This window comes from Tamandua tetradactyla, chromosome 3 (assembly GCF_023851605.1).
Source record: "Tamandua tetradactyla isolate mTamTet1 chromosome 3, mTamTet1.pri, whole genome shotgun sequence".
NCBI lineage: Eukaryota > Metazoa > Chordata > Mammalia > Pilosa > Myrmecophagidae > Tamandua > Tamandua tetradactyla.
Window position 1 is genome coordinate 110895583 of NC_135329.1, and position 27731 is coordinate 110923313.

General features: G+C 35.8%; 1 protein-coding gene across 1 annotated transcript in view; it reads right to left on the bottom strand.

Annotated features, from left to right (window-relative positions):
• Positions 1-27731, bottom strand: part of LRP1B (LDL receptor related protein 1B) — a 1945542-nt gene that overhangs the window by 994532 nt on the left and 923279 nt on the right. Inside the window, exon 6 of the mRNA XM_077153691.1 lies at positions 19718-19975. Coding sequence (XP_077009806.1) covers positions 19718-19975 — 258 coding nt within the window. The remainder of the gene's footprint in view (positions 1-19717; positions 19976-27731) is intronic.

Consider the following 27731-nt stretch of genomic DNA (forward strand, 5'->3'; position numbering starts at 1 on the left):
CTATGAGGGTTGGAGTTGGGGGCCTAGAAACCTAGTTATTCCCCGTACAAGGTCTATGCTAATCCCTTTATCAACAGCCCCGTCCTGGATCTCTACTTTCAGAGTTGCCCAGTGTCTCAAGTGTGTGAGCCTTTTTGGCATTCCTCATCTTGGAACCATACCTGTATGCACTTAGTAAAGCAGAGAAACCTTAAATATAATTCATTCATTCTTTAGTCATGTGTTCTTCATGTTCAAAATTGTCTTACATACTTTGACTCCTCTTTACTGTATTTATAATGGAGTTTCAAGAAGGAGAAGATGTAATATAAACACTTTTGTTCAGGCTTCAATGTTTAACTAAAAGTCACTGGGGACAATTAAAGCAGGGAAGTTTATGCTGGTTTAGAATTTTACAAAGATAATTCTTAGTATTGTGTGGATAAAGGGGGACAGGTTGAAAGCAGGGTGACCAGTTAAGAAAATACTGCAATTTCCAGAGAGAGATATGGAGGCCTTAAGGATTGTCATTTGAACCTTCTCCCAATCCATAGGGATCTTTGGGCTATGCCCATTTTAACCTTCTCATGTTGAAAAGGGATGTTAACTATATAGGATAGAGGGACAGAATTAGTTGATATTCTTGGATAGGCTGGTTTCTGCAAAGCAAACAGTGCATGAAATTTTTGTTATGTCTCTGTTAGAGTCCTAGGTATTCCTTAGGGTCAAAAGGGACAACGTTGGTTGGGGTTTGGCAAACCATGGCAATTAGCAGTATCTAGCTGAAGCTTGCATAAAAGTAGCTCCAGAATAACTCCTCAACTCTATTTGAACTCTCTTAATCACTGGTATCTTGTTTTGTTACATTTCATTTCCCCTGTTTGGTCTGCAAGGCATAGTTAATCCCATGGTGCCAGGGCCCGGTTTATCCCTGGGGGTCAGGCCCCACGTTGTCAGAGACTTTCATCCCTAAATGTCATGTCTCACATAGCGGGGGAGAACAATTCTCCTGGACTTTTGATACTTTCAAAAGTACATCATAATGAAGTAAAGTTCAGGACTAAGCAATTTCAAATAGGGTCGAGAGGTCATTTTGGAGGTTACTCTTGTGCAAGCTTCAGTCAGGCATTGCAGACTACCACAGTATGCCAATCCCCAACCAACAGTATTCCTGAAAACCCTGGAAGGTACTCTGGGCTCTGCCAAGTATCTACAAAAGCTTTTCCTTCTAAGTTTTTTTCGAAACTTAAGACGTAAATTTAAACTTAAATTTGAATTGATCCTATACCAGATAAGGAGGCCCTGTGTTATCCAGCTCTCCAAGACACCAACCAGTCTCATCCCTCTGCCCCACATGATCAACAACCTTTTTCAGCACAAAGAAATTAAAATGGCCATTGTCCAGATGCCCCTGAGCTGAGAGAGGCCACAACTGAGCAACAAAAGAGGTTCTCTGGGTGTGACTCTTAGGTGGATTAGTACATTCTCAGTATTTCACTTTAATTCAAATACTGGAAGCAGACTGAGACTGAGTGAAAGATCAATTGAGAAGTTAGGATTTAAGAAATGACTGAAATCTGACTCATTACATAGATATTTATTTTTAATATCTAGTGTTTTAGAATAGCCAGAAGGAATTACCTAAAGTTGTTGACTTGTAATCCAGTAGCCCTGATCTTTGGTAATGATTGAAATAACAAAATTGAGAAAAAAAAAATGTCAATTGCCCGTTATGTACGGATCCAGTTCTGGATGCTCTGTTCTGTTCCACTGATCTCTCTCTATATGTATCTGTGACAATACTACACTGTTTTACTTAACCCACCTCTATTGTAAGTCTTAAATTGGATAGAATCGAATACTAGTGGTCAATAAGAGGGAGGGATAAGGGGTATGGGATGTATTGGGTATATATTTTTTCTGGAATAATGCAAATGTTTTAGAAAAAGTGGTGATTTGAAGCTGTATGTAACTCCGAAAAACATGCTCTTAAATCCAATCCATTCCTGTGGGTATGAACCAATTGTAAGTAGGATCTTTCAATGAGCTTACTTCAGTTAAGGTGTGTCCCAAATCAATTAGTGTATTAGTCAGTGTTCTCTAGAGAAACAGAACCATAAGGAGAGATCTGTAAATATGAGATTTATAAAACTGTCTCATGAACTCATAGGAATAGAAGAGTCCAAAAGCCATAGGGCAGGCTGTGAAGCTGGCAGCTGCAATGAAAGATCTCAATGAATTCTGGAGTAGGGGCTCACTGGCTGTGGAAAAATTGAATGGTCTCTCTTCATCCTTCAACGTCTTAACTGATTGGGTTATCTTGTTTGCAGGAGATATGCTCTTAGTTGATGACAGATGTAATCAGCCACAGCTGCAATCAATTGACTGATGATTTAATAAACCAGCCTTCTGGTTTATCCACTAGCCATGAAACATCCCTGCAGTAACAGGCCAGTGCTTGCCTGACCAGACAACTGAGCATCATCACCTGGCCAAGTTAATACCAGCCCCTAACCATCACAACTAGGATGGCTATTGATCTTATTATTGAAATCCTTTATAAGAAAATAAAATTCAGTCACAAAGAGAGAAAGCCACAGAAGTGAGAAGCTGAAATCAATGAAACTGGAAGAGAAGGCAGATGCTGCCATCCATGCGCTTTGCCATGAGGCAAAGGAGCCAAGGACTGCCAGCAACTGGTCTTTGGGAAGAAAGCATTGCCTTGGTGACAGCTTGATTTGGACATTTTCCTGACCTCAAAACCATGGGAGAATAAATTCCTATTGTTTAATTCAACCAATTTCATGGCATTTGCTTTGAGCAACCTAGGAAACTAAAGCAGATTTTGGTACTGAGAGGGGGGTGCAGTTATTACGAGTACCAAAAATGTGGAAATGACTTTAGAATTAGTTAATGGTTAGAGACTCAAAGAATTGTGAGGTGCTTGATAAATAAGGCTCAGCTTTCTTTGAAAAGACTGTTCTTAGAAAAATGGATGATAAAGGTACCTTAGATGAGATCTCAGATGGTGTGCTTGTCTGAGTCTATTATGTACCCCAGAAAAGATTATGTTCTTTTAATCCATTCTTGTGGGGGCAGATTTGCTGTTGGTGGGACCTTTTGGTTAGGTTGTTTCCATGAAGATGTGAGCCACACAACTCAAAGTGGGTCTGGAAGGGAGAACTTGAAAACTTGGATATTTAGCTAAGGAGATTTCTAAATCAAATGCAGAAAGTGCACCCTGGTTTCTCTTTGCAACTTATGGTAAAATGTAAGAGGAAAGGGATAAGCTGAAGACTGAACTCCTGTGCTCAAAGAATCCAAAAATTGATGGTTAGAAAATTCTGAGCTTCCGGAAAGTGAGTCCCCACAGAACAATGCTCCATGTGAAGGTTTAACTGAACATGGAACTAGTCTTCAATTTCTGCGGAAGTCAGGATGGAAATGCAGTTATCCAGGAAGGATCTATGGAGAGTTATTTTGTCTGAAAGTTTGAACCCCTGTGTACTACAGGCAAAACTAACAAGCTCTTTTTGAGTGCTGTATGAATGGCACCACTGCCAGCCTGGACTGAAAGGGACAGAAAAGGGACAGATTGAAGGAAAAAAATCACTTCAAGGGCAGAACCATGAAGGCTGAGATCTGTACCAAAGACATTTCTCTGGCCAAGAGAGCAGCCCCATACTGTGCGTGGAAAGGATAAATTTGTCTGGCACTTGGAGGGTGCAGGCCCTCTACCCTGTCATTCAGGAAGAGTGCTATCACCTCAGTGTTCTCAGAGGATGGAGCTTGGGTTCCAGAGATTGTGGAGAGCCTATCTGCTATCTCAGTTGCTCCAGATCATGCAGCCTTCACCCAGGTTTTGCAGGAGAGCATGGCTGTTTGCCAAGCATTGGAAAGGGTGGAGCTGCTGCTCCATCAGGCCCCAAAGACAAAATATCATTCTATAGATGACTCTCAGAACTTGATATCTAATGAAGTATGCCTTGTAGGATTTCAGAATTGTTCGGGACCCTGAACCCTGTTTACCTTCCAATACCTTCCTTCTGCAATGGAAATACTTATCCTATGCCTCTCTTCTTTGCATATTAGAAGCAGATAACATATTCCCTAGGTTTCACAGGTCAACAGATAGAGGGAACTTATGTCCCAGGACAGACCACACCCATGACTGATTTTAATGAAACTTTTTACTAAGCACTGTTTCTGAAATGGCTGTTAGGATATTGTGATGGAATGAATTTAAGGCCTTTAGGATATTGTGATGGAATGAATGTATTCTGCATATGGAAAAAATATGTCCTTTTTGGGTTCAGAGGGTGGAGCATGGTGATTTAAAACTATATGTACCTCAGAAAAACATGTTCTTAAATCTAATCCATTCCCATGGGTGCAAACCCATTGTAGGTAGGCCCTTTCAATGAAGTTACTTCAATTAAGATGTATCCTACTTCAATTGGATCAGTCTTAATCCTATTACTGGAGTTCTTTATAAGCTAATGAAATTCTGACAGAGAGAGAATCAGAAAGCCACAGAAATAAAAAGTGTAAATCAATGAAACCTAGAAGAGAACAAAAAGACCAGCAGACACCACCATGTGTTTGCCATGTAACAGAAGAGCCAAGGATCACTGGCATGCACTCTTTAGGAAGAAAATATCACCTTTTTGATGCCTTGATTTTGAAATTTTCTTGGCCTCACAACTATGAATGAATAACTATTGTTTAATCTGACCCATTTCATGTTATTTTCTTTGGGAGGCCTAGGAAACTAAACTGCTCCATCAGGCCTAGGAAACTAAACTGCTCCATCAGGCCCCAAAGACAAAACATCATTCTATTGATTGCAAACTTACTCCACTGTCAGTATTAATTACATGAAGGTAATGAAATGTCTTGAGTTCTTCAAAGACACAGTCATTATAAAAATCAACCAATATCTTTGGATTTTTTTTTAAGATTCAAGTTCGATATTGAAAACTAATTTCCAAATGATTAGTTTAATTTGTTTTACAATGTATGTGTGTGTGTGTGTGTGTGCGTGTGTGTGTGTGTGTGTATGGGGGGGCATGTTTCTAGTTGTTGCCCTGAGTCCCCTCCTAAAAGGTGCCAGGACAACTTTGAATTGGGGAATAACATGGAACAAATTCAAATTTGGGCTAGCCCTGCAATGATAAGTTTATAGTCTTCTACTTCACACAATTTATTTAATAAGAAGACCTAAGTCCAGTCAAAACAGGGATGAGGATATTGTTTTTCTTGGGATTTAGCTCATGATGTTCCAAACAGGTACATCAGGAAATGAATGCCCTTATATATTTAACATAGAGAAAGAAGAAATATAGTCTAATTTATTTGACTCATATTGAAATCCATTAACAATAAATAAAACAGTTACTAATAGTAAATACTGAAGTGATTCACATTTATAAGAATTAAAGAGGTATTTAAGGCACATAAATTCTTTAGCAGCTCAAATGCCCATCTTAGGTACAATCTTTGATTGAAATATGCCTATTTTAAAAGCTTTCATTTTCATATTCTCATATCACTTGCTCTTTGACCAAAACAAAATATCAATGTCATTAATCTTGAAGTAATATTGCTTATAAAAGTTCCAATGAATGGCTCTAAGAAAAACTTTGTATATTATGCATATCTGGCTAGAATCATATCTCAATATCAGTTATTTTATTTAACGATACTTAAAAAATAAATCAATTGCTATATTCAATATTAAGTAAAAGAACAGAGTTGACTATAGAATTCAAGGGTGAAAAGTTGAAAATGCGTATAATTGAGCTTGAATTAGTCAAAATAATTACCTTCGTACTTAATGTAATTTTGTGTGAATATCATCTCATGGACACAGGATAAAAAAAAAAAAAAAAAAAAAAAACAGTTGAGAATCCCAAAATAAAAGTTCAGGCTAATCATATAGAATTAAATGGACCATTGAGATAACTATTTGCATAATTCACAGCTTAAAAGCATTTTCCCTTAATTATCTGTATTTTAGGGACAAACATCTTTTTGCACAAATTATCTAAGTACCTGATATAATTCCCCATGTCATTCTGCATGAGCAATCACAATCATAATACACTCCTTTGAGTCTAAAACCTTATGGCGATAACCATGACAGTTCTCATTTACTCAGTTGTATTTCTCTTATAAATCAAATCCTCAAAGCTGTATGACAGAGAAAAACTTACATCTGATACAGAAAAAAAGATTAGAGGAAAACTTTATTTCATTTTTTAATGTCTTTTTTTATTTAATAGAAAATAGTTGCTGTTCAGAACTCCAGAGACAACTAAATCTCTCCCTTTGAGATAAAAGGCGAACAATAAAAAGATCATTTATTTTCAAAACTTGCACTTGTGCCAGTAGGATTCAGTGATGCCATCTTTCTTCCTGCCAGAAATGACCCCTTCTTGATGGCCATGAAGGAAGATGAAGTACTTGAAGAGTTTCCAAAATCACTTGAGAGAAGGCAAACAATAGATTGGCTTAATAGAGCACTTTTGAGAAAATATGGACGTGTTTTCTTTGAGTAAACTGATGATTCCAAGGAAAGTTATGAAATTGTGGAAAATGCACAGTGACATACTGTGACTAAAAACAATAGGAAGAGATGAAGCATTTATACACACACACAATCAGGAAGGCACATCAACAGATTTTTAAAATCTCTCTGTGGAGAGTCTGCCTCTCAGCCTGGCCTTTGTATGTAATGTGTTTATGTATGTATTTGTAAATGTTATGGAAGCCTTCATGTATGGAGGTGGGTCTGCCCTTAGCCAGGCCTGCTCTCTCATTGGTAGCAAAATAAGCCCTGCTCCCTCCTGCTCTCAGGACTTCCAGGAAGTGCCTTTGGCCTGGCTGCCTGGATCCAGGTAGTCTAGGTGTGGGATTCAGGTACCATGGATGAATCCTGTCTAATCTCTCTCCTTTGTAAACCATTATTTGAGTTTTCTCAACCTTGTGAAACATCTCTCTTTTTTTGAGGAACTGTCCCTTTTGTCATTTGTCATGCACCTCCCCCCTGCCAGCTCTTGATCTGGGAATACAGAGATGTCCCCTGGCCCCATGTAACACTGGGCACCTGTTTGTCTTTTGCATCAGGGGCTTCTGCTTCTGGTCTACTCAATGGCGCTTGAGACTTGTTTTCCTCTGGCTGACCGTTTTTAAAATAATCTGAATTTGGGCTCAGATGCTTAGTCAGTAGCCTCCCCTTTTAAAATAAAGAATAAGCTTCCAAGCGAAAGTCGCCCTCTTCCAATTGTCCTGAACAGGTGGGTAAATTCTACCTAATAAAGTTCTGAGAGCATGAAAAATAAAATAAAATAAAAATAAAATTCCCAAAGGAGAAGAACCAAACATAATAACAAGCAGTTCCTATACTGATTTTATGGCACTCATAAGTAACTACAATAAGGAATAAAAGAGTTTCTACTATGAAAGAATGAATATTAACTATTTATAGATAAAAGAGCTCCCTAAACATTTTGCTGAATATTATTTTGGAACTGACTCTATCAACCTCCATTCCATTCTCTGTTCATTTGAAGAATGGACAGCTAAAAAGACCTTTTCTACCCAAATTTGCATCTGGGGTTCTGGATGCTAATTGATGGGCACTCAAAATTAAGAAGTAGAGGTGAAAGGAAAGTCATTCTTCCTGCCAACTTTCACTGTTTCTTTCAGCAAGCAGGACTGCTGGATACAAGACATTTGCTTGGAGGATTGTTTCAATGTCCATGGTTCAGCTTCCTGTACAACGAGAATTAGTCATGAGTTGCAGCAATGGTGGCAGTAGTTCCCCCATAGCCTTCCCGATTACTCAATTGCAGCTTTGGGTATCCAATCCAGTTTCCAGGGTATGCAAAGGCAGTCGCAGGGCTGTAGCAGTAATGGGTTCTCAATTGTAGCATAGTCCTAGAGAAGGTCTCAAAGATAGTAGCTCCTAAAATTCTGTGCTGTTCTGGTGTCATTTCCAAAGCCCAGTGTACATTTTCCCCTTTTATCTCTTCCAACAGTTTGAAAAGCATATTGTGTTAAAAGGCTTCATGATTCAAATGATCAGCAATCAGAAAGTTTATAATAATTTTGTTTTCATCTACCTCCCCCAACTCCAAACAAGTTTTTTTGTTTGTTTGTTTGTTTGTTTTAAACAAGGCAAACATTTAACTTGCATTAAAACCAAAATCAGTCTTAAGGCCAAGTAAGGTATCTCAGTTACCTGGCTGCTAAAACAGATATCATATGATATGTTAGTTTACACAATAGGAATGCATTGGCTCATGGATTTGAGGGTAGGAGAAGTTCAAATTCTAGGCATCCACATGGTGATGTTCTCTCCCCAAAGACTGTGATATTCTGGAGTGGCTGTCAGCAATACTTGGTGCTTGGCTTCTCTGTCACATGGCAATGCACATGGTGATGTCTTCTTCGCTCTCCTCATGGCTACTTCCCATGCTTTTCTACAATTGTAGAGGACCCCTTGCAGTCTGGATTAAAATTCAATCTGATGCCATTGGGCCATACCTTCACTGAAATAACAACTTCAAGAAATCCTATTTACAGTGGGTCCACACCCACCAGAATGTGGCTAAAGATAAAGAACATGTCCAAACTGGGCATACAATTCAATTCACCACAGGATCTATAATATATGCTTAATAAATTATTCCCATTAATTCAGAGAAACAGAACTCTTCTGTCAAGCCACAAGGCAAGGCATAAAGGCTTTTATTGTGGTGATGGTTCTGGTTGTTTCCAATAGGCAATACAGTATCTACCATCAATATAAAAATTCAAAACCAGAAGCTTTGTCAGTTATGGAAAGAATACGGTTTCGTTTTTTTTTTTTTTTAAAGCTTTTAAGGTTAACAATCAATACTCTCCAGCACACATTTTTGGAGCATGTTTTGAAATGCAGGTTTGTTTAAAGGTTGGAAAATTAGTCCCATTTTTGATCAGCAATACATAGGGCTTTCTCCACCATTCTTCTTTGGAAATATAGTGCAACTACCTGCTTTTCTAAGTGAAACTCAATGGAATGAGTGTACTTAATACAGGTGATACATCAATTTACATAATACCTGTGCCTATTTGAAGCTATTATGAACCCCAGAAAAGCCATGTCCTTTAATCCTCATTTAGTATTGCTGAGTGGGAGCTTTTTTATTGCTTCCATGGAGATGTAACCCACCCAACTGTGGGTAGTAACTTTTGATTAGATGGCTTCCATGGAGATGTGTCTTCACCCATTCAAGATGGGGTGGCTTATAGGAGCCATTTAAGAGGGAACCATTTCGGAAAAAGCTTTATAGCCAAGAGAGCCATGAGAGCCTTGAGAGCCAACAGAGCCCACATAGCCAGAGACTTTCGGAGATGCCTAAAGAAAACTCCCCTAGGAAAGCCATTGATGAAACCTGGAGAGAAAGCTAGCAGATATTGACATGGCTTTCCAGCTGAGAGAGAAACCCCAAACATCATCAGCCTTCTTGAGTCAAGGTATCTTTATCTGGATGCCTTAGTTTGGACATTTTTATAACTTTGCCTACATTTTCATGGCCTTTGAACTGTAAACTTGCAACTTAATAAATACCCCCTTTTAAAAGCCATTCCATTTCTGGTATATTGCACACTGGCAGTTTTTACCAACTAAAACAATACCTTAAAACAGGAAGATTAAAATTATCTAAATTAAGTCTTATACTAAATTAACAAAAGATGCCAAGAGACCTAAAATAACTTTATCAAGTAAGTGTTGTTGATAAGATAAAGAGTTGCTGAATATTTTAAGCACAGACTAAAAGCCTTTCCATACCCCAGTGATATAATCACAGATTCAAGATCTCATTAAAATTGCCTTTTTAGGAACTCTGAGTTGTTTACCCAAGGATTATCAGACTTTGGGGAATTATTACATGCTCACCAGACTCTCAGGAAACTAAGCTATCAGCCAGAAAGCCAATTTGTTGATTTACAGCCACCAATGGCATGCTCCAGTGACATAATTAATCACAGGTACTATCCTAACAAAATCCTTCCTAGTATTATTGTATCTGAGAAAACAAATTTGAAAGTTATTTGAGGAGAACAGATTCAAAACAAAGGGAATTGCATAATCCTGAGGACTAGGCCTTTCAAGTTTTTGTTTTTCAAACAGGTTTATTGAGATATAATTCACATAACTTACAGTTTGCCGATTTAAAATGTACAATTCAATACCTTACTTATTTTTATTTATTTATTTAGTATATTGATTGGGTTTTACAACTAGCAACACATGTAATTTTAGAACAGTTTTAATACCTCCAAAGTCCCATACCTATTAGCATTCACTCCTCATTCCTTCCCAACCTCCACTTCCCCAGCCCTGAGTAACAACCAATCTATTTTCTGTCTCTTTAGATTTTACCTTTTCTGGACATTTCTTATATAGGTCTTATAATTTTATGAGGAACTTAGAAAATTAATAGAACTCTGTTACAAAATCCTACTTGCTTGACAAATGGAATATCTGTGAATGTGTCTCCAGCACAGAAATGATTAAAACTTAGACGCATATTTCTTAGGCATTTAAAAATACTTCATCATCTATATCACCATCTCATCCCTTGACACTTTCCTTCTACCATTAAGAGGTTCTGTGACCATCATTAAACAGTTCATGGCAAATTTTTTATAATTAAATCAGAAGTTCCTTGACATCGGCTATATTTCTAAATTCTAGAATAGTCTACAGTGCCACCATCCTCAAATACTATTTATCTTTTTTACTAAATCTGTTGCTGAATGGAATTTACAGATTTTAAATCTCTATTGCATATCTAATTTCTATAAACTCTGATTCCAGTACTGTCTCTTATTTTGTCACCACGGTCTGAGGGTATATGGTATTTGGATTTTATAGCCCTCTGTATCCAGACTAAAAGTAGCTGGCTGCAGGGAGGAGACATCTAGAAAAATGTTTCAGTGAGACTCTACATGTCCCACTTCTTTTAGTCCTTATTGGGTTAACCACAAATACAGTAAATATATAGAAAAGTGATAGGAGGATCTGATCTGAGCAATTCTCCCTGATTTCTTTAAAATATATTTCTCAAAGTGAATATCATAATAAGCTGGATATTTGAGATGTTAATCTCTATTAGACACATACTCATACCACATCTTCAAAATCAAGCACCCACATCAAAATACACCCACAGATACACACACAAAGTACCAATACAATTTTCAGTATTCAAATAAATTAAGGAAAATCCTGGCTAAACCAAATTAAACAGGTACTGAAGGACTTTTCACAATCTTTAATATGCTAATGTACATTATAAATCTCCACGAAAGTTACATAGCATGTAAAATTTCCTATGCTTTTTGACCATAAAATCATTTTCCAAGAATATTTTGCCTGACAGATGCCCCTCAGGAACATATTTTAGGAAATGATACTGTAAACGAATAAAAGTATATCTATTATGAGTGGTTGGGTGGACTAAAAAAAAGTAGTACATAAAGGAAAGAGACAAATTTTTACACACACATATTATGAGAAAAGCAAACAGAAGGGGATGGAAGGGGAAAGTGCATTTATATTTGGGAGGGATCCCGGCAATGAGGCAAGCAAATCCCCTCATTTTAAGATGATTTGCATAAGGTCATCTTGCTAGTTAATGGCAGAGCTAGAATGAAATCAACTCACTCCAAATACGTGGTAAGGAAAATGCAAAGCCTGGAGTTAAAAGAAACCTACAAATCACAAGATTTATGGCCTGAAAAAATAAGAAAACAAGAATCTTAATCAAAAATTAAAATGTTGCTTATTAGGCTCCTACTGTTCATTATCTTTAGATTGGATGTTATGTTCCTACTATCTTATAAAAACTACAAAATAAAAAAAAAACTTCTAAAAGTTAGGCAATAGAGAGGGAAAATGCCTATTTTTGCTACCAGATATCCATTAAGAAAATAAAAATAAAAGAAAAAGAAAGAATGAAAATAAACAAATACAACCAAGGAGAAAAAAGGAAATTTATCAAATAAATGTTGGAAATTATTTTTGCCACAGAAGTATTTTTCTTTTTCCTTCTTTTTTTCTCTTTTCTCTCCTCCCCAATTCTTCCTTATTTCCCCCACCAAGATAAAATCTATCATCAGAAATACCGTATCCTATAATTCAACATTATGGATTTCAAACATATTTCAAGACAAAACAAGTGTCAAATTTCAAATTCCTGATTGATAGCTAAGGCAAATCTGCTCAACACCATGTTCTACTTGGTATATGGCATAGTGATGGGCCCTGAAGTGATTCACACACATTATTAAAATACCTTAGAAATACTCAGACATGCAACTTGAGACAAAAGAAAACACTAACAGCAAAATGGTTTAAAATTGCTATACAGCATCAAGTAAAATTTGGAGAAGAGTACATTTGTATCTAGTGTGTGTATAGAACATATTTTACGAAATGTATGTAAAAATGAATATGAACCATTGAAACCTGGCACATCCCTAATTTCTGCTTTGGTGAGTTTCAAGCTTTTTGCCAAACGAAAATAAAATAGAGATTGAGTTCTTTACAGCCTGGACACTGAACTAACAATAAAGGCACATTTATAGAGGTACACGGTGCTAAGAGGTTTTCCTTTTTTTTCCCCCTATTTTTCAGCCAGCTGTTCAGAAAGGCATTTTCTGATTCTGCATTGGTTGTAAATTAGAACAGATATTTACTTCAAGGTATAAATTCATTACACGGAAATCTAAAAATTAAGGAGTAATTTAATACCAGTGACTACAGCATTAAACATACAGCGCCAACTAAGAATGCTCGCTGGAAATGTGTCTTCCAGCTAACATCTTTGCTAATTTTTCCTGTGCTTTCTTGAGCCCTCATGGATGGCCTGATTGTCTTCATACTAGAATTCCAAACCCAGCGGGAAGGCACTGTATCAACTCGCTTCACACACAATAACACACATCATAGAACCTTGTCTCAGAAAAAAAGGCATTTTTATATTTTCATATAAGTATGCTAAATAGAAGATGAGGAGCTTTTAAGAGCTGTGAGGAGTTTAATAAAACATATATTTTCTCATAAAACAACCAGTTAATAAAAAAATAGCATGTCTGGGGATAAAGAGTTTTAATACTCTCATACAGGATGTTCACAGATGTTTCTTAGGGGATAATATAAAAATAAGTTACTGCAGCCAAGATTCTTGTACAAAATTTACATCTCTACCAGGTATGGTGATAAAAAAATATCTGGATACTAAACTGCTTAAAAATGCTTCTTTGGGGAGGGTGGGGAGATGGGCAATTTGGAACATAAAATACTCTTTAAAAAAAATTCCATACATTTACAAGAAAAGGAGGTTTTTTCATTTCTCTTTCTTCACTTTTCCTCAGCTAAGAGCTGATTGTCAATTCCTGAACATTTTCTAAGAGAAAGCTGGAATCAGAACTAACCAGTTGCTAAAGACCCTTCATCCAGTTCAGAGTTAACTCACAACGTCTTTCAGAAGTTGAGAGATACCACAAACATGCTGACCCTCATCTTTATTTCTCATCCCCAAAAGTATCTGGTACCTGAAAATAGCCAAATATATATAGCCTTGGTAAGGAAGTATGCCTGCCAGTGCCTCCACCATTCTATGCATCTTAGGGAACCTTATAAAAGATGATAGAGGGCGGGCCGCGGTGGCTCAGCGGGCAAAGTGCTTGCCTGCTATGCCGGAGGACCTCGGTTCGATTCCCGGCCCCAGCCCATGTAACAAAAACGGAGAAACAGAATATAATAAAAAACAAGAAAATGTTTAAAAATGTTTCCCTTTCTTCCTTCCTTCCTTCCTTCTATCCTTCCTTCCTTCTCTCTGTCTTTCCTTTAAAAAAAAAAAAAAAAAAAAAGATGATAGAACATCCTCCCTAAGAAAATTGTACTCAGACTGAGGAGAAGAGAAGGGTTACGAAGTTTACATTGTATGTTTTTCTGTTTTATCCTTGCACTAAAAATAAATGGGGCTGTGTTTTAAGAACCTTGGCCCTGATATTGTTGAACTATAACTGTTATGGATTTGGGGACATTCAACTTGGTTTGGATCAAGCTGTTCCTATAGTCACAGAGTTTAGATCCCAAGATAAACCCTGGGAAAGTTACAGTCTACGTCCAAATAAAAGCCAGTAGTCCCTGAGCAAACCGGTGTCTCAGAAACAGCAAGATTAGGGGGGCTATAATGCTGGCACATGGCAGATATTACTTAATCATCAGGCAGATATTTTCACTGCCTGATTTGGCATGGTCTCTCAGGATATTGGCTCTCCTTATGGAACTTTGTTCCCCCTAAACCTTAACTCCTCAGCCTTTTCTTGCTATCTTTGTCTGTTCAACCTAGGTTTATTCTAGAACATATAGCCATGTTGCTAGCATTTGATACAAAGATTAATAAAACACAGATTCTATAATTAAAAATTTCATCCTTTATATGAGGAAGTTGATAGGTAAATACACAATTAAAATATAATGTACATATGCTGTGATGCCCTCAGGCCACATACGAGTGGCCGCTAAACTCAAATGGAAAACTTTTGGAGAGGACATCATGTCTTAAAAGATGAGGAAGACATGTCTGGTCATAGGAAATAAAAACATGCATTTGATAGTGGCGAAGCAGTCCACACAAACATACTGGACATGAGAGAACAAAGCGCATTAGCGCCAGTGCAGAAACATGGGTTTGAACGGGGAGTAAGAGGCCAGGCGCATCAGCTATCTGCACAGAACACCGATCATGAAGTTTCAGTTTATCCTGAGGGAAACTGGGAGCTACTAAAGGATTCTGATTTAAAACAGTAGAATATTATGATCATTTCAGCAGAGTTGGAAAGACTGAAGTGGATCTCTAAGTCCATGTTGGAGTGGACAATTTCATTAATAATCACATAAAGGCAAATTAAAACAATGGGATATAATTTTAACTATTTAGATGGAGAAATAATTCTTAGAGCAAAGATCCTAAAATTATTATTATTGAAGCATAGGTCTTACAAAGTACGCCATGTTTCTATGGTGGTCTAAAGATTGACTAAGTGTGATGTCGCAGGGTTCCATAATTATCTTCTAAAACCCTTGCTCAATACGAGCCATTATTTGGGACTAATCTTTCTATAGCTATAGGTAGATTCTTCAGTCTAAAGACAATATTTACAATAGCAGTATTCATAATATTGTAATATTTAATATTGTACAATATTCTAATATTTACAATACCAGTATTTACAATAGCTAATATTTACAATAGCAATACAGCCTGGTCATTCTTATCAGGTCATACCTTGATGGGATATTCTTGTTAAGCAGTGCCCAAGCTATGAAATTCCCAGGGTTGAGGCAAATAGGGCAAAAAAAAGTAAAACAGGGGTATCAAGAAAGGCTATTACTAAGAACCTATTGAGATCAGCAGGTAAAGTCTTAATAACTTAGAAAAAAATATTTTACTTCTTTAAGCACATTTTTCCCTCTATAAACTGATAATAAAAGTATTCATAACACAAAATTTATGATGGTAATGAGGGATCTATATAGAATTCCTAATGCATGAAGTAAACATTCAGTAAATGTTGCCTATTAGCATTATAGGATTATTAGGGAGTTGCTAACTCAAAGGAAAGACTAAGATTGACAGAAGTAAAATGTCAGAATTTTTTAAAAATTATCCAATCAAGGAATTAATTTGGTGGATCTATGCAGAGGAAAAATGGGAAATGAGCTAAGGTTAACATTAAAACAGTCCAAGGAAAAGGAAGATAGAAGCCAGTGAATGGGATTGATTCAGAAACTGAGTCCACAAAGGATAAGTGTTCCTTTTATTTTTGACCAGGAGTACTCGACTGGACTAGAGCTGAGTCCTTGAATGGATGAAGACAAATTAGTCAGCTCCATGTCACAATCCTAAAAGTGGTCCTCAAATTTTGCAGGGTATTGAAGAATCAGACAGAGAAAGAGAAGAAATTACCCTTAAAAAGAGGTTAACTCAGAAAATATTCCGATCTGTAATCATCTCTGAGGAAAGCACAGAGTGTCACAACTTTTGTAAATTCTCTCATTTTGGTAGATTTGAGGTATCTGTGTCCCTAAAACAGAACTCCCAAGGAAAATTCTAGGGAACAATTAGTTACAAATGGTGTGACTATCTTATTGTAGAACGGATTTTGCTTGTAAAACACTTAATTCCAAAATGACTTTCAAGTCTGCAACTTTGAGGATAAAATGCTGGGTGATAAATATCAGGTTTCTTTTAAATGAGGAATAAATTCAATAACTAAGAAATATCTCTAGCATTTACTCAAGGTACCTTAGTTACTATAAATTATTGCACATATGATCACTCTTCATTGTTCTCTCATAATATTGCTTAGAAGAGAATCTCAATGTTAAAGGCAGGACTCTCTAGGCAACATAAAAAGCTCCTGTGGTGTGCGTTTTCAGATGACATAGCCTTCCACAATTCAACTTTCCCATCCCCTTCCAAGATCCTTATACCTCCTTCCCATTAGACTCCCTTATATTATAAGTCACTTTTACTACTGCTTTGGGTCATTAAAATGATAAAGAAAAAAAAAAAAAAAGAGTTGAGACCCACTGGGCAAGTGTGGTATTTAGAAAAGGCTGTGAAGTCTGACCCAAACTCAAACCCATGGCCAATACTAGTGTGTCCCGGTTACCTAGCATTTCAGAGTCTCAGTGTTGCCTTCAGTGAGGGGAATAAAAGGCCTTCTTGCAGCAGATCATCATTTAGCAGTTCATAAAGTGGTAGATATTGTTACATGTGGAAGATTTTAGAAGTTCATTGAAGGGTCCAATTTTCACCTTTCTAGTATGGCAGTATGGAGGTTTTATGGACCCAAGAAGATCATGTTCTTAAGGCTAATCCACTTCTGTCAGCGTAAACCTATGCAGATGGGATCTTTTGATTGGGTTATTTCACTTGAAGCATGCCCTAGGTGGGCCTTAATCCTCTCACTGGAGTCCTTTATAAGAGGATAAACAACAGAGAGAAGACACAGGAAAAAGCACCAATGAAGCTCACAGAGGAATCTACTGAAGCCAAAAGCTGAAAGCAGTGGAACCCAGGAGAGAAGGAAGAGCCCAGCAGCCATCGCCTTGTGCCTGGCCATGTGGCAGAGGAGCTAATGATCACCACCAGCTGGTCTTTGGGGAGAAGGTATTGTCCTGCTGATGCCTTAATTTGGATATTTTTCACAGCCTCAGAACTGTAAGCTTGACGTTAATAACCCCTGTAAAAACCAACCCACTTCTGACATATTGTCAGCTTTAGCAAATTAAAACAGGCAGAAAGGACATAGTATTAGAAGTCTCATTTCTGCATTTTTAGCCATTCAGTATTGCCCAATATAATGAGTTCCACAGCTGAAACTACAAAACAATAGGAAGAGTATTTCTGTCCTGCTTATTCCACAGATATGCTATGGGAATTGAAAGTGATAAAATATGCAATAAAATATTTACCATTATAATAAATTGTCTACTACTATATTATTATGTAAGATTTAATTAGAAGTTAGTTTGACCTGTAATATCTGATTTTCTTCTCATAGTTTCACTTTGAAAAAAAAAATTTTTAATATAATTTTCTTTTCAAAAGAGAATGATTTCTTCAGGTAAATTCAGAGGAAAGCAACTAATGATAATGGTGGGAAAGCTATGGAGATAATCTCCGGAACAGTGGATACTGACAGGTATTCAAGCAGACTTTTATCAGTTCATTATGTTTGCTTATATGGTGTGATAGAGATTTCATGTAATTATACATGCAAGGAATATTCAAATTTAATTATCACCGCACAAATTGTCATGGTGAATGCAGAACCCATCATATCCAATGCAGCTGTTCTGTGACATGTTGATAAAATACATGACTTACAAGTAGTGACAGAAGGACCCAGTCCTGCCCATCTCCCTGCCCCACTCCCATCATTGAATTACTTCCACACATTTAATCATTTTTTTTTCTAAAATGACTGTGAAATTATACCGCTTAAATCTGATTTCTTCAAATATTATTTACTCTAATTAAAATATTTCCATTACATTTATTTTTCTAGTTCAAAATGAATGCTCTATTAGCATTTCAGTGAATGTCTAAATCAAACTCTTAATTTTCCGAGATTTGCCAAGAATTGTTTTATAAATCAAATGTAATCTAAGTTAAAAGCTATTTTTCTCCCCAAGATTACAAAAAAAATAGTTTTAAAAATACATATTAAAGAAGAGTTTACCATTATTAATGTATACTAAAAGTACAGGAAAAGTTGCTTAAGTGAATTTGGAAAATAATTTTACTTGGCAAACTTAGAGTTATTTGATTGTCCTGTATTCCATTTCCTGGAGAAAAAATACAGTTGGATTAATTGACATCATCACTACATTGCAGGGACTGGGGTCTTGTGTAAAAACAATTTCCAAATGCTGATTAAGCCAGTGTCTGACATAGCCACATCAGTAGGCAGCTCTCCTTTACTACTGCTACTTCTCTTTACTATTTATTAAGAATGACAGTTTCTCCATAGACTCCTTGAAATAGCTAGCGTCTCCTGCTTTAACTAGAATTTTTGGTCCATTGACACAATAAAGGGCTTTTGATACTTTCTATTTATTTTCTGAGGATCATCAAAGCATTAGAACCTATTTGTTAAACATTTGTTTTCTCCCACTTAAGTATATCCAATCATGCCTTTATTTTCCTTTTTTTTTTCAATATTTGCTGCTAATATACAATTCAATTATATCACAGCAATCAACCATCACATAGTACTATTCCCCTATGTTTAATAAGGATCGATAGCCACCCCCTTTAATTAAATATCAAAATCTTTGGATTACTGAATTCAAATCATGAAAGATTTGACATCTCCAGAGTACACATTCTGTAACAGAGCTCTCATTTTTTTTTTCTTAGCTTATTATGGATTTTTCATTTTTCTATAATATTTCTATGTTTGCAGCATTTATAAGTACACATTTTTTCTGTAAATCATAAAATAAAAGGAAAAATTGAAATTCTTATGCATACAGACTTTCTCCAGGCATGTGTAAGTTGTATGTCTGTGTGTGTGTGTCTCACAATGTGATCAGTTTGTGGAAATATGCAGGATAAATGAGACAGTTCTCAATTTGTATATTTCTGACATAAGAAGTCAAAGTGAATAATAAATCATAAGTCACCCTGTTGGCACAGGATGTATAAAAACTCTGCTAAGCTTGGAAAAATTCAACAACCATAGGTAGTTGTTACCAATTAGCATAAACATGATAATTTTCAACATATTTAACAAACACCAGACTCGATGAGCTTACAATTATCAACTCTGTTTCTTCTCTCTCTCTTTTTTTAAATCTCACCTTAACTATCACATTGTGAATTATCATTCGGCGAAGAAACTCACAATTCCAAGTTAGGTGACACTGTAATAAGCATTAAAGAAAGAATTAAAATTTACATTGCAATTTACTCCATACTTACATAGGAAAATTGTTTGTAGATGTGTGTGTATGTAGAATATATAGTCAACACATTTATTTGTGTATATTCATATTTGCACATCTAGCTTTGCAACTGCCATGAGCTATGCTGAAAAATCTGCATCGTGTCTACTGGTCTGGAAAAGGGTAACATGCAGTATGAATTGAAACACTCACTGTGGAAAGATTGAAGAATATTGATTATCCATTCATCTGTTAATCTTCCTGTTTTTGTTATTTGGATACATTTGAGCTGATTTGAAGATTCTCTTGATTCAATCCAACATATCATATCTTCACTGTAAATAAAATCCAAAGTATGAATTTCATTTCCAATGACGGAGCTCACGGTTGCCATTTTACTTCCATTAAGGTAGAAAATTTCAATTGTTTCAGAATTTGTAACTAACAGCAGAGGTGGCCTATCTGTAGGCTCTGGAATAAAAGAGAATGAGGAAAGTGAGTTCAGTAAAAAGAGAGTTACATTTTTTTAAAAATTTTGCAATACTCAAAATGATTCCTGTTTTAAATGCATCTTTAAAAAATTGCTTTGCAAAAAATACTTTCTTTAACTTATATTTATGTTTCACTGGCTATTTCACTTCAGTACTACGAGGAAAACATATTCCACTGAGCATTTGTATTCTTTATTTCTTTAGTCATCATGTGTTTTCTTGTCTAAATGTGAGGATGCTGCTATTTATTTTCATTGTGGGTAAATAAAGGAAGTTCTGTGCATTGCTTTTCTAGCAATGACAATGTATCTGGAATGACCTCTCCATTCAGATCTGCAGGCTTCCCTTGTGCTTCAATGATGAAGTAGATGCATGAGGTCAGGAGTAGCTTCTCTGGAGTGGAACATGTAAAGCTCATAGGCTCATATAAAGGGTTCACCTGCCTCATTGGCTCAGCCTCATTGGCCCCTCGACTGACTCCAGGAGTTAAACCATCAGATATTCCCTTAGTGATTGGATTATGATTACTGAGCTACTCCCTTCCCCATTCTCAATAGATACTGCATTCCTTTCCTATAGTAAGGAATACAAGATTCTAGAGGTTGGGAAATTTGTTCGATATGAGTCCTTTTGAACAAGGCACCTTTGCTGTTGTAGGACTGGTGAGCTTTTTGCTTCTTTTTATTAGAGCAGTTGTAGGATTTACAGAAAAATCATGCAGGAAGTACAGAGTTCGCATATATCCTCCCTCTCTCACACACCATTTCCCTGAGTTTTGCATTAGTGTAGTAACTTTGCTACACTTAATAAACACTATCATTATAATGATACTGTTAATGATAGACCATAGTTTATATTAGGGTTCACATTTTTGCATTGTACAGTTTTTGTTGTTGTTCTTTATTTATTATTTGGTAACTTACATACAATTTAAAATTTTTCATTTGGATTGGTGCATTTTAGGCAAAATATGCACAAAATGTTCAGAGTTTCAACAGAATATCTAAAGGTATTTAACCCCAGAAAAATTTAGTAGAGTTAATAAATTAAAATTAAAGAGCTTAGCTATGCTATTTATATTCAGAGTTGCTTTTGTGCTAATTAGGGAATAGGGAAAGTCTGGAAATCTTCAATTCCTTTTTTCATGCCCCGCATCCAATGTATCAATAAATCCTTTTGGCTCTATTGTCAAACATATCAGGAATTCCAGTACTTCTCAGTATTTACTGCTATTATTCTGCTCCAACCTACCATCATGTCTCACCTAGATTATTCCAGTGGCCCACTCACTGTTTCTCCAGCTTCCACACTTCCCCTATTCTCCTCCAGACTGTCTCAGTATGACAGCCAGAATTACACCATTAAAATGTTAAGACAGATCGGATGAGTCCTCTGCTCAACCCCTTAAAGGAATCTCATTTCATTCAGAGTAAAGGCAAAGCCTTTACAATGACCTACAAAACTCTGCATGATCTGTACTCTCATTTCCCCCAACTCCTGACTACTCTCACCCTTGTTCAGTGAGCTTCAGAAATACTGCCTTTTACTGTTCCCTGAATAAGCCAGGCAATCCACCTTGGAGGATCTCACAGGCTCTTCCCTCTTTCTGAAGTGCCCATCCCCAGATATTAAAATGGCTGACTTGCTTAACCTCTTTAGATCTTTATTCAAATCTCACCTCCCTGGTGAGAACTTCTCTTACTCCTTTATCTTCTGTTGCTGCAAATCCCTATGGTCTCTATGCACTTTTCCTGATTTACTTTTCTCTTAAATATTTGTCATCCTAAAACATTACATATATGTATTATTTTTCTAATGTATTATCTGTCTACTTCTACCAGAACCAGGTGACCAAGCAACACAGGTTTTATGAATAAATGAAAAGTCCATATAGATGTCTCTTATACAATAAAGATTTAGAAATATTCTATGAAATATTACAAAGTCCGGCAAGTCAGAAAGTTTCATAAACATCATTTGATCATTCTACAAGAGATTGATGATATGTACTGTAAAGTTAGGATGAAAGTAAATACATATACCATGACTAATAGAATTAAGTAACTTTGAAGTTTTGAAGTATCATTATTTAATGCTCTTCATTGGTTTTGGTGGGACTAGAATTATCAGACTTCTTGTGTTCCCTTAGATAGAGAAACCCACCAATTACTAAGAGTGCAGGTCTCCCCTTATGGGCTTAAAATACTGTCAACCTAAAATTCATCTCATCATTTCACACCCACTGAACAGCTATTTTTAAAATGGAATATAACAAATGATGGAAAGGATTAGGTAAATAAGAGCATTCATTTCATTGTCAGTGGAAATGTAAAATGGTGCAGCAACTATGAAAATAGTTTGGGAGTTCCTCAGACAGTTCAATATATAATTACTATATGGCCTGCCAATCCCAATTTGGTATTTCCCTATTGGTGCCCATAGCAACATTATTCACAGTTGCCAAAAGATGGAAGTGCCCATCATCAGAGGAAAGGGTAATCAAAACATCGTATGTACATACAATGAAATTTCATTCAGCCTTAAAAAGGAATGAAGTTCTGATATATGCAATATCATGGATGAATTTTGAAGGCATCATGTTGAGTGAAATTAGCCAGACACAATAGGACAAATATTGTATTATCTCACTGATATGACATAATTAGAATAAGCAAATTCATAGAACCAGAAACTAAAATACAGATTACCTTGGGCTGGAGTGGCATAGGGAATGGGGGGGGGGGGGGGAGGGTTAATGTTTAATTGGTACAAAGCTTCTATTTAGGGTTGTAGTGTACTAAATTGCACACCCCAATTTAGAAAAGTTCTTGGTTTTGGTCAGAATTCTGGTGGGCATGGATCCAGTATAAATAAGACCTTTTTAAGGTGTGACTTCAGTTAAGGCATGGCTCACATGAATCAGGTTGGCCTTTAATCCAGATGACTGGAGTCCCATAGAAGCAAAGGGAAAGTTAGATGGAGAGAGAAGCTGCAGGGAGCAGCTAGAAGCTGGAAGTAAATGGAACTCAGAAGAGAAAAGAAAAGATACCTTCATCTGCACTGCCATGTGACGGAAAAACCAAGGAACCCCAAAGATTGCTGGCCAGCCAGAGACAGTGAGCCAATAAATTTCTGTAGTTAAGTCAATCCATTGGACAGTATTTGTTTTAGCAGCTAAGAAACTAAAACATGGGTGATGGAGGAGTTTTGGTAATGGCTGGGAATGGTGGCAGCAGAACATTATGAATGGAATTAGTACCACTGAATCATATATTTGAATGTGGGTAGAAGGAGAAATTTTAGGGTATATATATATTACTAGAATGAAAAAAAACACCAACAGTGAGCCTAAAGTGTGAACTATTGTTAGTAGTATAATTATATTAATATTCTTTCATCAATTTTAACAAAGATACCATACTAATGCAAAGTGTTAATAACAGACAATTTGTGTGTGAAGGGGGTATTTGAAAACTCTACATTTTCTGCCTAATTTTTTTATAAACCTACAACTTCCATTAATTAAAAAAAAATGAAGAACACCTGAAATGGTAATTACATGGGTGTATATGTGTATATATATATATATATATATATATATATATATATATACACACACACACACATAAGAATTTGTTCTTACCAAAATCTCATTGAAAGATAATAAATAAATAAATAAATAAATTCATCCCAAGGCCTTTCATAAGTATTTTAATTTTTATCCCTTAAGAAATTCTTTCAATCAAGCTGTAGGTTACCTCTCTGACTTCAATAAAAGCAGAAAGAGTTTTTGACTAATAAAAACAAATGCAGCAAAACAAACAAAAATGCATCAATGAGATAATCAAAATGAATTAGTGCAACAGTTTTTCTCCAATGGAAACAAAAGACTTCTCCTGGACCACTTGGAAATAAACCTAGGAAAAAAAAGAAGTCTCAATAGTAGTTGCTATTTCTGTAATAAAGATCTCTCTGAAAATCATGAGCGAAAATGGTGAATCATCTATACTCAAAATAACCATGTCAAGTAAGCACATCTCTGCTGAGCCAAAGTTGGTTTCTCTCCTAATCACTTAAAGTCATTTTTGCATTTCTCCTTGCCATTCCCTGATTTGCAGGCTCCAATTTAGGTTTCTTTCCTATTCACCTCTTATTGTCTTTTTCAAGTTGACCTTGGAATTTCTAAAACCTGTTGATTCAAAGACTTCTCAGATTATGGAAGGGTCAAAGAAGGCTATGTTATCAGATTAATAAAGATATGCTTACACTGTGGTTAATGCTTATTCTCTTCACCTGACAACTGAAATAACTTTTACTGAAGCAGCCTCTCATTCAAAATGAGCCACTGTTGAAAGCTTCTTTGCTGCAAAGCTTTATGTGAAATCCAGATTTAGACAACAATTTTTTAACTGGCTGCTAGTCAGTAAATCTAAGTGTGTCATAAACATTCTATGGAGAGAGGCTGGAATATGAAGTAGTCCTGAGATTCTCCTGAGAAACTGAGATAATAATGGGTTAAAGATAGGCAAAGTCTCCTTGATACAATCAGTTGATCATTTTCTTGGATTTTTATAACAGTTACTTTGAGTGAATTGGTTTTATTGTTTTACTGCAAAACCAATAAAGAGAAAGTCAGATCCTTCCTAATTCGACATGGTTTGATTTAACAATGGTGACTTTAAGAGTACAAACTGCATAGTAGAGGAAGGATATTTATGTTAGTTGTGCTGTGCTTTACTGGATAATATTCATGTATCTCTGATAATTATATGCTGTTGGTTTCCCTCTGTAGACAAATGAACATAAAGTCAAGTACGAGGGGGAGAAAAACCAGTGAAACACAAGAAGCTACAAAAGTTATGAGAGGGTAAGGACATAAATGTTTTAGTCTACTTCATAATGAAAGCGAGTTTAGATCCAGCAAGGGTAATCTGTCTCTACCTGCCCCGTGTCTTATCTAGACTGCACATCATTACCTCACGTTTCCGCACGAGAGAACATGAGCTTGAGGAATGAGGATAAAAGACTGACCAGAATAAATGAGATTCTAAAATGCAGCTCTAATCAGATGTTATCCTTCCAGTCAGTAGATAGTTTTCTCAAAGAGAAAGTTGAAAAGCACATTAGATAACTTCAGTCAAAGGGTTACCTACATCTATACTTAGTAAGAGGTAATTGACATTAACCTTCCACATGGAAAAGATTGAGATGCAAGAAAGCACTCTAATGTGAGCATTAAGCAGTCATTCTAACTTAAAGGAAAAAGACTTAAAGATGGAGAAGACTCTAAGACAGACTGTCAATTGATTCAAGCTGGAGGAGGAAAACTGTTTTGCTCAACACTACCTCCCATTTGTTAACAATATTAAAAATATTATTTTCTCTCTCCAAACAGTGATAGAGATGTGTATTTGTACCCTGGATGATCAGAAAGTGATATGTTTCATATTATACATGATGTATTAATGAATACTGATAGAAAAATTGTAAATTTAGAAGAGAAACTTGGAACCATGGAAAAGCTCATTTGTAAACTTGGGACCATAGAAAAGCTCATTTGTCTACTAGACTCATAATGCCTATTTTTATTCCAAGCTGTTATACCCATACCTTTGTGTGCTGGTTTGAAAGGATATATGAGCCATAGAAAAGCCATGTTTTAATTAAAATCCCATTTCGTAAAATAGCAGAATAATCCCTACTCAATACTGTACGTTTGAAACTGTAATCAGATCATCTCCCTGGAGATGTGATTTAATCAAGAGTGGTTGTTAAACTGGAACAGGTGACAACATGTCTCCACCCATTTGAGTGGATCTTGAGAAGTTTCTGGAGTCCTATAAAAGAGGAAACATTTTGGAGAATGAGGGAGATTTGGAGAGAGCAGAGAATGCTGCAGCACCACGAAGCAGAGTCCATGGGGCAGTGACCTTTGGAGATGAAGAAGGAAAATATCTCCCGGGGAGTTTCATGAAACCAGAAGCCAGGAGAAGAAGCTAGCAGATGACACTATGTTCACCATGTGCCCTTCCACTTGAGAGACAAACCCTGAACTTCATTGGCCTTCTTGCACCAAGTATCTTTCCCTGGATGCCTTTGATTGGACATTTCAATTTTTTAAATCCCCCTTTTTAAAAGCCATTCCATTTCTGGTATATTGCATTCTAGCAGCTAGCAAACTAGAACACTTTGCAAACACAGTCAAGAACAAACTAAAAGTGCATTTATCTACTGGTGATGATTCTGACATTAATAGTTGGTGCTAAATGAGTGTTTTTTTCAGAATGAATGAAAACTTAAATTTTTAAAGTTGTAATTAAACCTTCTATTCTCTTTATTCAATTCTAAAAGTATTAAATTGGCTAATTTCCTTTCAAATGAGTGGAGTTGGAGAAGAATTCAGATGTTCACAAATTAGTGTAAAAATTGTAATTTATTTAGTTAATTTTTTTTTCATTTTTTGGCATGAGCAGGCACCAGGAACCTAAATAATTATTTTTAATCATTTCAAACATAAAATTATTTGAAAAAATAACTTTAATTGTTTTATTTTTAATTTATAATATATAAACTATATAAAAATAAGGAGAACAGATGGCATTAGAAATGAAAAGGGAGAATGCAAATGGTTTGTAGACAAAAATTATGCAAAGTTCCATAGCAAGTGAACTTACTATGGGACAAACAAAGATAAATCTGTGTAAAGAGATTAAGCTTAAATAAAAAACTTCTAAAATGATGCAAATAATAGAAAAAGATGAAAATGGAATGATAAAAGGAAATTATTTAGTTTAGTAGAGAGAATACACTATTCAAATAATATAATAAATTATGGATCAGTCAACCAACCAAATTGAAAATGTAAATCAAGTTACTATCATAAAAGTGAAAAAGACATAGGGTTGGAGTCTTTTTATTTTTTCTGTTTCAAAACAAGGGCCAAATTGGTTCCCTCCTGTTTTTCTAATTATATTTTTATGGAATATCATTCCATAATTCCTATTGAAAGGAATGATTAGAATAAATTTATCATATATCAGAGGAAATTTTTTTTATCTTATAAAAGGAACAATACAATAAAAGATTAAATGTAGAAACATAAAAATGCATTGAAAACAATATGAGGTTGGCCAAAAATGCATACTGCTACAACTATGTTATAATTTATTAACACAGTGTATTTTGTTGAGCTATTCTTTGATTGGGTAAATATATTCAATATTTTTTTTTTAGTATTTATAGTTTTAAGACATTCAACAAGGATATAAAGGAGATCAGTAGTCTAGTAGAAAGATTAAAGTGTATCTCTATTTGTAAATACATTTGTACAGTCAGGTTTGGTACCTTTCATAAAAGATATGAAGTGTCATCGAGTATCAAAGAATAGATAGAAAGCATCTGTTCAGGGGTATCGAAGATTCCCTAATACTGGTGGCATTTGATCTAGGCCTTGCCTTAACTGAAGAATAGTATTTGGACATGAAGAGATGGAAAACGGTAAGTAAAATCTAATGAACACCTTTGGCAAAGGTACAAATGTGTGAAAAGAGAGAATATACTTTGGAGAGACTGACCTCAGTTCTTCAATTTTCTGGAAAATAAAGCAGTGTATGGGTGGTAGAAGTAGCTCATAAGGTTATAAACTGAAGTTAATACTTTCTGGGAATTTTTAGAAGCCAGACACTATATATGCTTCACCTGTATTAGCTTATTGTATACTCATAACACCCTTATAA